The sequence below is a fragment of the Rhinolophus sinicus genome, chromosome 4 (assembly GCF_057876585.1).
Source record: "Rhinolophus sinicus isolate RSI-liver-muscle chromosome 4, RSI-T2T, whole genome shotgun sequence".
Classification (NCBI taxonomy): Eukaryota; Metazoa; Chordata; class Mammalia; order Chiroptera; family Rhinolophidae; genus Rhinolophus; species Rhinolophus sinicus.
The window spans coordinates 13,186,637-13,203,322 of record NC_142504.1 but is presented as its reverse complement, the minus strand read 5'-3'; the positions used below and the strand labels follow the sequence as shown (position 1 = coordinate 13,203,322).

Genomic DNA, 16,686 nt, shown 5'->3' with positions numbered 1-16,686 from the left:
TATCAGACATGACGTTGAGGTCTTTGGGGGTGGGCCAGGGGTGCCGGGGACACGGACTCGTACGGTGACCACGGTGGCCTGTGCAGAGGTGAACACGACTCTCATTCTCTCGCGTTAAATTCTCTAATCTAGTTTCACTGATGGCCGCTGAAAAGTCACATCAGCTCTTGAGACATATGCATCACATAAGGGGCTTCACAAAGTCACAGGAAACCCTGCATCCTCCGTTATATGGTATGTAATCGTCAAGCTGCATCTCCCCTAAGCTGCCATTGGACGTACTGCTGTTTGTTGTGTTTTGTTGTTTTTGTTCACCAAGCATAAGCTCTTACACTGATCCCCGATAAATTTCTCTTAGTAGATACCTTGAGGCCAGTCAGCCAAGATCTTTCTGGTACTGATTCTTCATCCAGGGTGTTTAACACTCTCTACGAGTTTGATATCCCATGCAGTTGATGGCTCTAGCGCCTGCATTTTCTCTTTAGTTCTCAGCCAGCTGTGTGATAGAGTCGTAGGAAAAAGAGGGTGCCAAAGTCTTGCAGGGAAGTCCAATTCCTCGAGACGCATAAAAACCTGGCATTGACTGGAGCCATTCTAGGGCAAAACATCTTTTGGGCTTTTATTGTTCACAATATAGTGTTTAGCTTAAGGTGACATCATAATGAATAGTAGGAATTCGCAGATGAAGTGAGAGTGTCTGTCAACATCTTGTTCAAAGATAAAGAGATTTTTATATTGCTTTATGTTTAAAATATTTTCAATTGACGTGAAATTCATATGACATAAATTAACTATTGTAAAATACGCATGTCAGTGGCATTTAGTATATTCAAAATGTTGGGCAGCCATCACCTTTAGGTAGTTTCAAAACATTTTCATCAGCCCAAAAGGAAACACGGTACACGTTAAGCAGTCCCTCCTGATTCTACCCTCCCCCCAGCCCCTGGCAACCACTAATCTGTCTTTATGGCTTTACCTAGTCTAGATATTTCGTATCAAGGAACCACACAATATGTGACTTTTTGTGTCTGGCTTTTTTCACTTAACATGTTTTTGAGGTTCCTCCATGTTGTAGCGTATTTCAGTACTTCACTCCTTTTAATGGACAAATAATATTCCATTGCACTTTATTTTGAATTTAAAAATCTAAAGTAAAATAAATAAATTTTAATACAAAAAAACCGTTTTTTGATATCATGTGTTTTTTTTTTATTTTTCATCCAAAGCTGGTATTAGCCTCCACCCACAGACTAACTCCACTCTGCCCCACTAATGATTCTGTATGTCCTTGTGGTTTATACACTTTCTTAGCCCATTATGTTTCCTCATTTCATAGAGAATGATTCCAGCCCAAGGTGACCACTCAAGGTGGTGGAGCCATGTATTTAGACCAAGACTTCTCACTCTGAATCTTCTGTTCTTCTGAAGTTCTCTGAACAATGACTTTTCTTGCTTTATTTTAGACGTTCATACAACTCACTTCTCCACTAGAGTCCTACCTCTTAGCAGACATCAAGTCAGATTCTTTCTCTAATGGAACAGGGAGCTCAGGCTCCTGCCCTCACTTTGTTGGGCAGATTAAAGCACAAAGAGCCACGTGGCTTATTCATCTAAGGACCTAATGCTGTCTTCTGGTAGAGCTAAGACTCACTCTTGCTCTCAGAACATTACTTTGTTCTAAAATTCACTAAAACGTACAACCTCTTAAAATGCTCACCATCCTGCTGAATTATAAAAGACAGTCACTGAATGATGCAGGGACGTGGCGTCTGAAATAAAACAATTCTACAAATGTGCACTCGTTAATTTTTTAATTTCGCAAGAAAAATTGAAGGTTCACTCTTGCAGAACTGTAATTAATATATGATTTTGCTGTTAATATGGAAACGTTTGGCAGAGAAATTGCTGAGATTCATCTCCAGGGTTTGTTTCGCTGTTTACCACCCAAGTTTAATGTGTCGCCTAGCACATAGGTCTGCTTTACCTTACTTTAGAAGTTATACCCATAGGGGGACAATGGAAGAGTGAAATCAAACAATGAATTCTTTTCCTCACTTAAGGTAGAACTGCTGAGGATCTACTTTTTTGAGCTACCATCCTTATTTGTGAGATTTTCTTGCATCATGTCTCAGTGGACTAGAATTCCTTTTTCTTAACTAATTACATCATTTCAAGTATCTTCAGCGTTAATACTTTTTAATGACATCATAACAAAGAGTATGAATATTTTTCCTTCTAGACCTCATAGCATCTTCCCCTTCTCAGGCAACCTTTCCTTCCAACCTGGTAGCCTTATTTGAAGTCTTATCACCAAATCCAAACCAGAATGTAGTCGTACATTGCATAACAATGTTTCCATCAATGGCGAATCACATATATCATAGTGGTCCTGTAAGATTATGCTGGAGCTAAAAATTCCTATCGCGTAGTGATGTAGCAGGCATAAGGCATGATTCACACGTTTGTGGTGATGCTGGAATACACAAACCTACTGTGCTGCCGGACGTATGGAAGTATAGCACCTACCATTATGTAGAGTACAGAATACTTGATAATGATAATAAGTGACTATGTTACTAGCTTATGCATTTACTATACTATACTTTTTATCACTGTTTTAGAGTGGACTCTTTCTGCCTGTAAAAAAAAAAAGTTTGCTGTAAAACAGTATGCCATGTTTTACTGGCAGCAGCCTCATGTATCTTGCATTTACTGCATCTCTTGAGTGCATCATTTTTTCTTGTGCTTGATTTGACTCCTGTTGTTTTATAGATTTAGTGTAGCCTAAGTGTCCAGTGTTTATAAAATCTACAGTAGTTACAGTTATGTCCTAGGCCCTCACATTCACTCACCACTCACTCATCCAGAGCAACTTCCGGTCCCGCAGGCTCCATTCATGGTAAGAGCCCTATGCACTTGTTCCATTTTTATCTTTTACACCATATTTTTACTGTACTTTTTCTATGTTTAGATATGTTTAGATACATAAATACGTACCATTATGGTACAGTTGCCAACAGTATTCAGCACAGTAACATGTTGTACACTTCGATAGCCTAGAAGCAGTAGGCTCCACCACACAGCCTGGGTGTGTAGCAGGCTGTCCCATCTAGGTTTATATAAGTGCACTCTGTGATGTTTGCACAACAGTGAAATCACCTAGCGATGCATTTCTGACAACGTATCCCCACTGTTAAGCAATGCATGACTGTACTTAAATTGTGAAACCATCAGAGCTGAGTTACATCATATAAATTTTGAAAGGAGCATATTTTATTCCAAGTGATTAAGCCAGGTATGGTTTTAGTTAATTATCTTAATAATGATCCTGAAATAAATGTGGATTTTATGACCCCCCTATGCTATCACACCGTGAAGCCCAGATGTGAATCTGGGCATTAACACTATCTCTCCCTAGGCAAAATGAAGCTCCAAGTTTATGTAACTGTCCCTTTCACCACGTAACAGTTCTCTTTTGGCCCATCCCTATCTTTCCTCAAATTTGGGAAGCCTTTTGGGATCCAAACTGGCCATGTATAAATCGTAAAATTCAGTGGATAAGTATCAGTTATTTTTTACTAGTTCAGAGACTTATTTTCAGAAATTCTTGATACCTTGAGCAAGTCTGTAATCATTGATATTGCAAATACACCTCCAGTGAAAGCTTCCGGTTTCACACCGTTGAACGTTTGGACCATTCAGAAACCCATGTTTACCACCTCAGCTGATCAACTATGTTTGGGGGAGGAGAAAGAAAGAAGAAATTACATTTACAGCAGTACCTTGGGGAGGCCACTGATAGCAATTATTTTGTATGCAAAAGAAGATATGAATACAGATTTTGACCTATTTTTATATAGACGCCTCTTACTTGTGGTCAACGCAGCAACACCACATTTTGACAATATCACATTCTTTTCTGGAACAAAAGCCAACAGCCGTTTTTAATTAAAACCTTTCTAGAAAGACTGCTCCAACCTTCCCCGCCCCCACCCAACTGAATTTCCATAATGTTTAATTCGGCTTGGCTTTCAGAGTCTGTAAAGCATAAGCAATCAGCCGCGCTGAAGATGGAGAAGAAATGTTTTTACAGTTCCACAAATGTTTCTAATTGACAAGAGAGAGTTGTTAATGGGAGACAAATTGCCTGGGGGTGGGTGTGGGTGGGTGTGTCCTGTGCGTGTGTGCTCACTCAGGCCCACATGCATGTACCCATGTGGTGTGTACCTGGGCTTCACACGATGTGCCGTGATGCAAAACTGAGCTAAGCTGGAGATTAAAGAGAGCCTGGGACTGAGCTCCCGTGGCCGTGGCCAGGCACGGGCTGAGATGAGGTAGATAGCTGGTTTCTTACCAGGACTCAGATCGCAGGCAGCAGGCCCACCCTCCCAGGGGGAACAGTGAACAAGGAGCTTGTAAAATACACAGACCGAATGAAAATGACCCCTATTGACTGAAACCAGCTGTGTCAGGCTTCTCGCTGTCTCTCCTGATTTGCTCTCTCAAATAAATGGATGTGGTAGAGAACGATAGAAAGTAAACAGAATCATTTTTTTCTTTCTAGCAGTCGCACCTCCGTAATAGCCCTGGTTTTTATAGCTGAAAAATATATGTTTATTTGCTCATTAATTTCCCCCTCTCTCTCTCCTTTGCCTTTCTCGGCATTGAGTAGAATGTTATTTAAAACAAGACACAGTTCAGCTTCAAAAAGAAAAATCATTCTGCAAATACAGCTTGGACTCATTTACTGTCCATTTATCATCTCTAAGAGAGTGGGGCACAAATATCTATATTTGGTATATTTTAATGATTTACAGTGCAGTGACTCTTGTTGGCACCAGGTTACAGGAAAGCAGTAGGCTCTTTAGGACTTTGAAAAGTGCCCCAAACTGTTTAGAAATGACATGGAGAATATTAAATGTGGCATATGCAGAGTTGTTTGATTATCATTCAAAGATGATGTAGGCTGGTGCTTGGAGGGCGGACTCAACGGAAAGACCTGAGATTCTCTAAGGGGTGCTCGAAAGTCTTCATTTTCACATTTCAGGGTGTATTTTCTCTCTGCAGGGCTTTGAAAAAGCATTCGTTTTATATGTCTCTCATTTCCTTCACGTAGTGAGCAAATAAATAATGATGTGCCTAACTCGGTGCCCAGTAAATATTTGTTGAGTGAATAAATAGTTAAATGGAATGTTCTAAGTCTTACTAGTATCATTGTCTTGGCGTGAAACATGCAAGAATAGACTTGAAGCAATCAAGTAATTTCTCTTAACAGTGCAAGCTAATTATCTGAGAGCTGAAGATCTGGTACATAGTATGTATTTGTCAGGCTCCATTTGTTCCTAATTAAAGGTGGAAAAGTTGTTTGTAGCATTGATGGGATAACACAGTGACCCACTTCTAAACATCTTTTCAATTTTCCATGCCACTTTTTTCAGGGAAAACATATCAAGATGAAGTTAATGTGCGTTCCTTCTGTTTATTTATGTTTTTTCTTTTCTGTTATCATTTTTAGAGGACAGCAGGATATGGAGGAGGGGAAATTTTTGACAGTGTACTTTTACAGCCCGTCTACCTGCATGACTTGTGTAGTCGTTTCTGCTGACCTTGGCTGACTAACAAAATCATCCTCCCATATAAGCTCCACCTACATTGATCCAAGATGAAAACGTGGCATCCTCATCATAAGCCTCGAAAGTTTCATTCATTCATTCATTCATTCATTCATTCCAAAAATATGAATTCGGTGCCCAATACGCACCAGGCTCTATGCTAAAGCTGTGAATTTAACACTGAGTAAAATCCACCATGGTTCCTGCCTTCATGAAGCTTATAATCTGGGATGGTTGATGGGTATTCATTGAATAATCATTCTAAAAATCATAACTGCAACCTAAACATTAAAAAGGGGACTATGGCTCTACTGGAACCATGTAACAACAGGAATTGATTTAGACCAGGAGACCAGGGAGAGTTTTATTAAGGAGGAGCCTAGAGCTGAGAGCTATAGAATGCGTGAAGAAAGGGAACAAGCCCTCCAGGCAAGAAGACCATCCATCAAATGCAAAGACCTGTGTGGTGCGTGGAGAGCACCAGGGCCACACCCTGTGGTACCTATGTATAGGCCACATCAAGGGCTTTGACCTTCATCCTGAGAGCATTAGAAAGACATGGGAAGGTCACATATCCCAGGGTAAGAAGTAGGGTAGGGATCTGTTTTTTGGGGGAGAAGTACAGTATGCGTTCTTCACAAATAAAGAAAGAGAAGTGATGATGCTAAGCCCCAGGTGATCCTTTGCTGCCTTTGAGCTTCCTGGAAATTCTTACCATCCACCTTTCCCTCTGCCAAGTTTCAGAAAGACTGTATCTGGACCTCCACTTATACGCTGGAGACCCTACAGCCTACTGCTGGGCAGTGCAGCAAAGGCATCTCATCCTGCCAACTTTTCTAGCCCCTTCTCTTATTTCTGCCTTTCCTTTTGATGATGGGGAGGTGGCATAACACAGTTCATTCCTGTTTTTGGCAAAACGTGTGTGGCATGCCTTCCGGCACCTTCTCTCCTGATTTAGAGAACAGGTTCTAGAGGTAGCACGTCTCCACCCTTCTCCAGCGGTGTGAACTTGGCACGTGGCTAAGCTTCTTTTTTAGTCTTGTAGGGTTTGGGGAAGGATTAGATGAGCTAATACTTGTAAAAGACAGAATGGTGAGTGGCACGTAGTGAGTGCTCAGTTAATGCCAGCCATTATTATTAGCCATTTTTGCTAATATAGATAGGTGTCAAAGATATTTGTTAAAGTGAAAAGATACAAGGTACAAACATCTATGATAAAAAAAAAAAAAAAAAAGGCTTGCACAAGACTATTCTTACAAACGCTAAGGAAATGTCTGAGGATACATGGTGATTACCTCTGAGTAATGATGCTGGGTTTAGAGAGAGAAGGGTAGGCGGGTAGCTTTCCTTGTCACCTCATATTCTTGTAGTAGTTGATTTTTTTCAGACGCAGCTGTATATTTTTATAATAATGAAATTACAAACACTAGTTTAGAAAGTCCATTAGCCTGAAACTAAAATAATATTGAGAAAAAGAAAAAAAGGAAGTCCATTAATATTATCCAATATGTCAATTTTTAAAAACATAATGATTTCATTCCAATTTTTTTTATATAATTTTCTTCACTATTAAGTTTGGGGATATCATTTAGGAGATATCATTTTCTTGGGATAAAAAAATATATCTAAAGTCCAGCAATTCATTTACTTTTCACTTCTCTTGCTTATATTATAGTCAACCAAAAACTTATAAAATTGCATGATGTTATGATCCCACTATTATGAAATTATTCTACTTGTTCCTCCATCTCTACATATGCATACAGTGAGTTGTCTGGCAGGCTGTACACCCACCAAATATAAACAATTGTGTTTGGTTCGTTTGTTGCTGACTTCATTGTACTTTTAAGCATTGCTTGCATTTTTTATAATGAGCATTTTTATAAAAACAATGAAACCATTTCTAATAATTGAAGATGAGTATTAGTGCACTGTTTTGCTTAGTAGTAAACACAATACCCAGCATCTCATCTCTCCCAGAAATTCAGGCAACAACTTCTGCTGGATTATCATGATGAAAGTAAATAGCTGTTGCTCATGAAAGAGGAGGCAAGTGGGCTCAGTGGTTCCTGGATGAGGATGCATGAAATGTTTTCAATGATTATCAAATACCAAAATATGGTCTCCCAAGTCTCACCCCACCCTCCCATTTTTAAAAATAAGTAGAGGGTCTCTATGTTTAATAATTTTGATGAATGGAATTGGTATGTATCAATAGTTTCACGGTAGAGAATCATTAATTTTGTACAGGGCTGGAGCATGGTTGCTTTGATAAACATTTAAACACAACTAACTCTTCCTTTCGCAGTGATTACACAGCCCTGTCATCAATCAGATAAGAGCACAAATCAGAAGAGAGCTTTGAGCTCCCTAGTAAATACTTCATGAAGCCAATGTGAGCCTGCCAACTAGACTGTCATCTCTGCAGAAGACACATTTCCAGGAGTAACTGTGTTGTACAGTATTTAGCACCCAGGGCCCCTCAGGATAGGATGATAAACGTCTGTGTACAAGAAGTGACCATTTTGAAGAAACTGCAGCTAACCTGATTACCAATTGATTCTTCAAATCAGGGCCAGGAAATGATGGCCCCTGGGTCAAATCGGACCCTTGGCCTGATTTTGCACAGCGCGTGAGCTAAAAATGGGTTCTACGTTTAAATGATTTTTAAAAATCAACAGTAGAATGGCATTTCATATTATGTGAAAATTCTATGAGATTCAAATTTCCTGTCCCTAAATAAAGTTGCATTGGAACACAGTATGCTCATTCATTTACATACCGTCTACAGCTGCTTTTGCACTCAAAGGGCAAAGTTGAGTCGTTGTGACAGAAAATATTTACTATCTGACTCTACAGAAAAAGTTCGCTCAGCCCTGCTTTAGATTCAGGCAGAAGTTATTTGCATGCGCGTCTGTTTGCTTGTTAGAGGATAATGCTTTTCTGTTAGAAATATACCTACCTGTTGATGTGGCCATCAGAGAAGTTATATTCTTCTACTTTTCTCATTTCCTTCCCAACGTCAGAAGAAAGTTATTGGGTAAGAAAAATTAGATCATCAGGAGGGGCTATGCGTAACATCCTGGTAACAAACGGGAAGGCCCTACATGTTGCCTCCAAAAGTTATGGATCGTAATCTAATTTGAAGCTTTTACATAACATTAGTACTGTTCCTGTCTGCTAAAATGTGTAATTATTTCCTCTTTGTGTCTTTGAAATCTTTTGAAAGGCGAAAACCTTTTATTCTTGTGACTTTTACAAAACACAGTGCCATATCAGATGGCCCCTTGGCTCAGTGGCATTATCATATTGAACGGTTTTATTTGGTTTTTACTCTTATTAGGCCGTCAATAGGATATGATGCACAATTGGATATTAGGAAATACCTTTTAGTAGAATGTCGAAATCTTGATATGGTATCCTGCCCAGGTGCTGTGATTGTTGAATCAATGAATATTTATGGCTGTCGTTGACGCTCGGACCTATCGTGACATACATGAAAAAAACAAATTCCTATAAAAGCCATACTGGTATCAGTAAAAAAAGAAGTTTCCCACAGAGCCACAAAGTATTACAGAATTGCAAATGCGAGTGTTTGATTCAAAATCCCCATTGTGTCTACGACTGACCGCAGCTGTCCCCTCTTGTTTTGTTCTGTTTCAGAGGCTGAAGGCCGCCCTGACTCACCACCCTGCTGCCATGTCCAATGGGAATATGAACACCATGGGACACATGATGGAAATGATGGGCTCCCGGCAGGACCAGACGCCGCACCATCACATGCACTCTCACCCACATCAGCACCAGACACTGCCAGCCCATCACCCCTACCCACACCAGCACCAGCACCCGGCACACCATCCTCACCCGCAGCCCCATCACCAGCAGAACCACCCACACCATCACTCCCACTCCCACCTTCACGCACACCCGGCACATCACCAGACCTCGCCACATCCACCCCTGCACTCCGGCAACCAAGCACAGGTAGACCCTTTTCATGATCTCTTTCCCCTTCTTGTTAACAGTGCAAGTTCTAATGGCAAGTTCATTGGCAGCAACCTTGTTTGACAAGCCCAGGGGTTCTATGTGATACCCTGGGGAGCTCTCTTCATGTCCTGGGAGGTAATGCTTACCCGTAAGATCCTACCAGATCATAGTTTCTATAAATAATATGGTACATTTCAGGTCAGGGGCGAATGTAAACAGTCCTCCGGAATCTATTTTTGCGGTGTGTTACAAAGTTAGCACTAAAAAAGGAACATCCATGGCAGGATTAGGAAGAATTTAAGCATGTGAAGAAAGATGTGAATGAAGGATGAGAAAAATAGGTTAATTCTAACTGTGGTTCTAGCCACGGTGCTTTATAACATCACAGAGACTCAACTTTGTCGCCTATAAAATGGAAGTTAAATACGATGGCCAATCTTCTAAGTAATATTAAACGTTAAAAAATCTCAAGAGTAACAATTCCAGGCAGACAAAGAGGTTTGGTAATGGATGTCAGGGCATAAGGTGCTGTGTGAATGGTGAAGAGAGGTGACTCATCCCACCCAATGTGAAATGCGTTGGAGGGAGCAGACAGAGAGCCAAGCTCTGTAGATGATCAGCTCTAGAGAAGGGCCAAATCCCAGGGGTGGGGAGTCACCAGGAGTGGCAAGAAAGAAAGCCAGCATTTAGACTCAACTGAAAGAGGGTTGGGGGACCAGGCAGACGTTATGTCACCCAGCCCCAGAAGAGAGGCGGGTCCATGTACCCAGTGAGTTTTGGTAAGTGGATGAAGGGCATGCCTTAGAGCATGGCTAGCCCTAGACACTTTGGATCTTCACGCAGGATGACCTTTGTCAGCCCCCTCCACCCATTCCACACTGCCAGCTTCCAGCCAGCTGGGTCAGCATGGTATCCAGGGCTCGGGACCGCCAAGAAACACTTATTCATCGTCTGCCTCTGGACCTCACACTGGGCAGCTTCTTGAGCTCTTGAACCCCCTTCCCTAACACACAACAAACGCGGACAGCTGTCCACAAAATGGGTCATCCACGAGCAACTCCCAGTATATAAGCTATTCAGTAGGTAAGCTTATTTGTTAGATAAGCTTACTTTTGCAAAAGTTCTTAGAGGTTCTATATAGCAAATAAGAGTGCGGGCTTTGGGGAGAGAAGATTTTCATTCTTTTCCCACCCTACTTCCTACTGTGCGACTGTGGTCAGAGTAACCTCCTAAGTCTCAGTTTTCCCATCTGCAAAATGGGGGTAATAATAGAGTAAGCTCATAGATTCTTAAGAGCATTAAGTAAGCAAATGTCTGTAAAGCCCTTGGCACAGTTTTCAATACGTGTTGGTCACGATTAATTCTAAACCCAAGTAACACGACAAAAGTTTAGCAAGTAGTGTAGCAATAAGATGTTATCCAAAGCACCTTTGTCGTCAAATGACATAGTGGGGCATGTATTTCGAGGGGACAGAAAAAACAACTACAACGTCAAAGATAGACAAGTAGACTCATATGTGTACTTATTTTTTAAGGAAAATGATGACATCGAATTTTGGTTGTCTTTGTGTAAGTTTTCTTCACAGACAAGTTTAACAGTTCGTTGACTATAAAAGCCATTCATTAACTAATTACCAGTTAGCCAGTTGCTCTCCATTTCAAGTCAGTAATGGCCAATTGTATATGCAATTAGTTTATTGCTATTATAATTAGCCACACAAAAGGTTGCTTTTTTACCCTCTACTAAAAGGAAAGAGACCAGGTTGGTCTTGTTAAAATTTAAACAAAATCCTTTAGTATTCAAAATGCCACTCTCAGATTGTATTAACTTATCTGATTACTGAGATCTTGTCATGTTGCTTAATCGTATGATTATCAGAATAGTAGAAATAGAGGTTTATTAAGGTCCTTCCAACTCTGAGATTCTAAGGTGATTTGGAACAAGTTCTGTCATTTTGAAATCACTGTTCATTCTTTTGGGCCAAAATTTTCAGTGTCCATGCCCACAGATTTCCATTTAAAAAATAAAATTACAAGGGACACAAGTCCTGGTCTTAGAATTGCATTTGCCATTTCTCCTGGCTTCTTGTGATTCTCTCGCATATAAGGATGTGATTTCAGAGTGCTGGTGTCGGTCCTCAGTCACCAGAAGTTTCTCTTACCCTTACCACACCTTGAACCCTGGAAACTGGACTGACCCTAAATCCACCACATAACTTACCCCTTGAGGTGAAGGCACAGGAAAAGTGTCAGAGGATAAAGGTTGCTTAAATTTGGGGTCGGGGAGAATACAATATTGAAAGAGAGGCCCCTTACCATGGAGATTAAAACCCACTTTCCCCTACTTGAGTGTCTTGTATAGGACTGACAAATGAGATCACTAATTCACAAAAAGAAACGGTAAAGGCCAAAATAGCAAGTAAGCAAGTTCCCTCCTATTGCTTTGCTTGCTGTGGACAAGGGCTAAACCTTTACCAGAAACAAGGATTACTGTGTCTTTGCAGCCGCTCTGGTGAGCAAGACCTTAGCCGATTTATTTTGTTATTTCTCTGTGATGGGGAGGAAAGGAATCGCCAATAAAATGTTTTAAAAAATGTCTTTGCTTGAAATAAAATTACTGAGATGCAGTCCGACCTCAGTCCTGAGCCCGATGCTTTTGCAGTTAGTCATATAAGGTTTGATAGAGTTTAGGATTAAAATATATCACCGCAGTCAGCAGATGTCAACCAGTAGCCGTTATTAACGCAATTACAGTCATTCTGATTGATTTCAATCATAGGGTTGGAATGTGGTAGAAAAGGTTGCTGGACTTCAGTTTTAAAACTTTCTGCCTGTTATTTCTGCGGGTTAAATGTCTCTTGTAAAACAACTTTATAGGTATTACAGTCATAAGCTTGAGTGACTGAGAAATGAGAAAGAAAGAAAAAAAAAAAACACCCTTTATTGAGAAGGAAGAAAAGCGAAGGAGTGAAGTACATTAGCGAAAGCATTAGGTGTCCAGACACATAAAGAGTCAGTCGTAGAAATTTCACTAGGTGCTGTGTGTCTGCCTCAGGAAGGGAAATAAAGCTGTATGTGTGGGGGGCTCCTAAACCTTAGACGTTGCTGAGCCCCATGCAAATCTTACAAGGAACCTATAAGCATAGTAAAACTTTTTAATAAAGTTCTTTGCCACTCTTAGGATTTCCTTATAATGTAAGTAAATGGGGAGCACGACAGTCCCTCCCAATCGCACCCCCATGGTGTTTAACGGGGCTCTGTGCTGCTGTGGGCATCACTGCACACTGTGAGAAGCCCTGCTTCCCCATCACCTAGACAGGCCTCCTGTCACTGCCCTGCCTTAGTCAGAGCTCTGAGGAGTAGGCAGACCCATCTGGAGTTTGCCGGTCCCGCTAGCCCTATGCATTCAGAGCTGTGCAACAGTGAGAATAGGATTCCAGCTGCTTTCAGGGCTTCACGGGGTCTCTGGTTGGCAGTCACAGTGGCCATGGGTCCTGGAAGTGTGTTCCAGGAACGTGAGTTTAACACCGTTACAATATGAGGAGCTTACATCCTGCCCAGAAGGAGTTTTCTGCAGATGACAGAAGACTCATCAGTGTTGTGACAATAACCCTGACCTCTCTGTGTTCACCTGTAGCCATACATTGGCACTTTAAAATTTTTAAATGCACCTGAAATAACATATTTTTAACATCTGAAGGAGAAAACAATGTTTTCTCTGCCATGATTCAGCCAAATGCCTGTAGGGAAAAATCTATTTGATTCTTTTCACAAGTCATTCCTGTATCTTGCCAAAATATCATAGAAGAGAGCTCAGCGGATGCCTTTTGTTTTCCTGAGCATGATTTCATTGTTTACTTCATTCTTAGAAAACAAGTTTGATAGGCTTACTAAAGCAATGGAGTCCTCTGGGCTTTGCATTTCAACACTGGCTTGGGTGTCTTGCCCTACCCTGCTTGTTCCTTCCCTATCCTGTCACCCCCTCCCTCTCATTCCCAGCAGGTTTCACCAGCCACGCAACAGATGCAGCCAACCCAGACAATACAGCCTCCCCAGCCCACAGGGGGGCGCCGGCGAAGGGTGCTGGATGAAGATCCTGATGAGAGGAGGCGGAAATTTCTGGAAAGGAACCGAGCAGCCGCCACCCGCTGCAGACAGAAGAGGAAGGTCTGGGTGATGTCACTGGAAAAGAAAGCTGAAGAACTCACCCAGACAAACATGCAGCTTCAGGTACAGGCCACTGTCTCTTTCCTCAGGACTCAAACGCCCTGTGTACAGTTGGCATTTCCTGTCCCAGCAGGCACTTGTTGACCCAAGCAGTAATACCACACATTCGCCCACAGAGCAACTGCAGGCTTATTGCTCCAGCTTTATTCATTCCGGGACACTCTACAAAACAAAATAAACCGTTCAGTTTTAAATCAATCTGCCTACAAAGCTCTGAGGGGGAAGAACCTGCCCAATTAAGTTCTAGGACTGAGAGCACAGGCTTTGCTCAGACAGAGGTTCAAACTCTGGTTCCGCGATTACTTGCTGTGTTTACCCTCTCTGGCTCTCCTTTTCCTCATCTATAAAATGGGAATAATAACCTCATAGAGTTGTTGGGAGGAATAAATGAACTAATGTGGACAAAGAAGTTTGCCCAGCGCCCTGCACATAATAAATTTTCAGAGGAAAGGCAGCTCTTTATATTCACCGGATGAAGGGTGGCTTCAGCTTACATTAGATTATCTATATTTTTGTTTAATGGAGAAAAGGGAGGTTTATGTTTATAATTTTGCTCTGTAAGAAAAGGCACATTTCTATCTCATTTTAAAATTTGACGAGATTTGAAACTTGCATGATTTTTGCATTACATGGGTGGCTCAGTTGGAGACATTTTATGTTTTAGAAAGGTCACGTCTAGAAGTGCTTGAGAGATGGGGAGGAAACTCCAGAACCTGGGGTTTCATCAGCAGAATTCACGTGGTACCTATGATGCAGTTCAGGTCATTTGTTCTAACACAAAAAGGAGTGCACTGTTTACTAGCAGGAAAAGAAAACCCAACTAAATGTGACAAGCAGTCCAGGGACAGCAGATAAGAGTTGTGGATGGCAGCCCACAGAGAGTAAGAGAATGGCTAAAGAGTGGAGGGAAGGGCAAAAAGACTGCCCCAAATAGGGAGACTCTGTTCCTCAATAGTTCATAGGTCACTTTCCAGCACATGGTTCTCTGTGCGTCCTTAGAAAGGAGCAGTTAGGGTGCCAAACCTCCAAAGCCTTTGCATACTCAATTCCAGTCACTGCAAATGGCCTTGGGGCATCCAGTGTACAAACTGAAAATATACAAAGTTTGGGTTATACATGGACTGAACGTCATAATTTATGGACGTTCACTTTCCCCCCTAAATTTATCATTCTTTTTGCGATAGACATGAGAAAGACCCAGGGAAACATATATTGCAGGTTTGAGAGAAATAAGATAATTATTCCTCTCACTAACTTACATGCTACGTGAAAGTGGGGGCTGTGTCTCAGTACCCACTCCCACCACTACCTAACCCCTATTTCTAGTATAGTGTCTAGCCAGCATGGTGAGTTCCCAAGTATCTATATTCAATATCTGTTTGTCGAATAAATTAATGAGTTCCCCATCTCTAAAGTATCCAAGAACTGGCTGCCTGACCAATTGGCAAGAATGTGTTTGAAGGGAGTCAAGCCACAGTGGGATGGCTGGACTCAAACACCTCGAAAGCCACTCCAACTTGAAAGTCTATAATCCTAGAATCATGCAGGCACAGTAGTATGTGAGAAGCTTTTAGGTAGAACTTGGATAAACACTTTTAATATTCGTAGTAATCATTTTTTCTTCTGAGGTCTGCAAGAGGACCATAAAAATGTACAAGTTTTAGCAATCTTGGCACTATTGACTTTTGGACTCGACAATTCTTTGTTGTATCCTGCTCATTGTAGATTTTTAGCAGTACCCTTGATCTCTATCCACTAGATATCAGTAGCACCCTCTACCCCAACCCCAAGTTGTGACAACCAAAAAGTCTCCAGATACTGCCAAATATCCTCTGTAGGGACAAAATCATCCCTGGTTGAAAACCACTGCCTTAGATGAAGGAGCCAGCTGGCGTATATCAGGTGCCAACAACTGTTTCAATCAGTTTCAACTAAAATGAGTCCCTGCAGAATTACTTCAGCGTATTGCCTATGTATGGTTCTAGAGCATGAAAACATGGAAGGGCCGTAGCAGGGAGCCAAGAAAAGTCAAGATGCTGCTTGGCTTCGAGGTCAGAGTGTTCATGACTTGGCATATGCATATATATTATCACTCTTACAAAACACATGAGGTAAATTTACCCTTTCGGAGACCCTAATCCATTCATGTTCTCAGAGCCAAATAGCTAACAAAAAGAGATACTAGAATTCTAGCCCCTGAAAACCAGGAAAAAATCCTATAGAGGATTTTTTTTGTCCTGATCGTTTTGGTTGGTAAAGCAGGACCCAAGGAAGAAGGGGCAGTCTCTGAAAAGACTCAACTGTTGACATTTTGCAACCATTGCTTGGCCTCAGAGGGACAGAAACCACAACTGCTCCATGTTTTCTGTGATGCCGAGCGCCCTGCGTCCCGCCTTGCCATGCTGGATAGGATATGCAGATTCTGCTACCTTTGAATGACCCTTTCCCTCTCACTGGACCTTTGTCAGAAGAAAAAGGTGTCTCTCTTGAGGCTGGTTCCGTGAGCCAAATTTTAAGTAAACAGAAATTGAAGGTGCTAAGCAAACAAACTCCAGCCAAATGGAATATCCAAGGTCTGGATGGCTAGCTGCCACTTTTGAGTTGTTTTCCAGCATAGAACCTTCTAGTTAGGCTGCAGAGTTTCAGATTGGAAAAATCAGACATAAGAAAACAAAATCAAATTCCCAGACTTCATTTCCTCGTCTCATAACAAATCTCTACCCAAGAGGTCAGCACAGGTATAGGAATTGGAGGAGATAGAAGAAATAAACCAATCTGACATTTTACATAGAAGCTGAAGCATAGGGGACCTGAAGAGTCTTCCCAAAAGTCACACAGCCAGCAAGTAGCAGGATGA

General features: G+C 41.4%; 1 protein-coding gene across 3 annotated transcripts in view; it reads left to right on the top strand.

The window, feature by feature from the left end:
* Positions 1–16,686, top strand: part of CREB5 (cAMP responsive element binding protein 5) — a 379,499-nt gene that overhangs the window by 350,814 nt on the left and 11,999 nt on the right. For 2 of the 3 annotated variants that reach the window (XM_019726163.3, XM_088797678.1), the window contains exons 8-9: positions 9,276–9,599; positions 13,602–13,832. In XM_019726163.3, coding sequence (XP_019581722.2) covers positions 9,276–9,599; positions 13,602–13,832 — 555 coding nt within the window. The remainder of the gene's footprint in view (positions 1–9,275; positions 9,600–13,601; positions 13,833–16,686) is intronic. The other variant, XM_019726166.3, reaches the window with a different exon arrangement.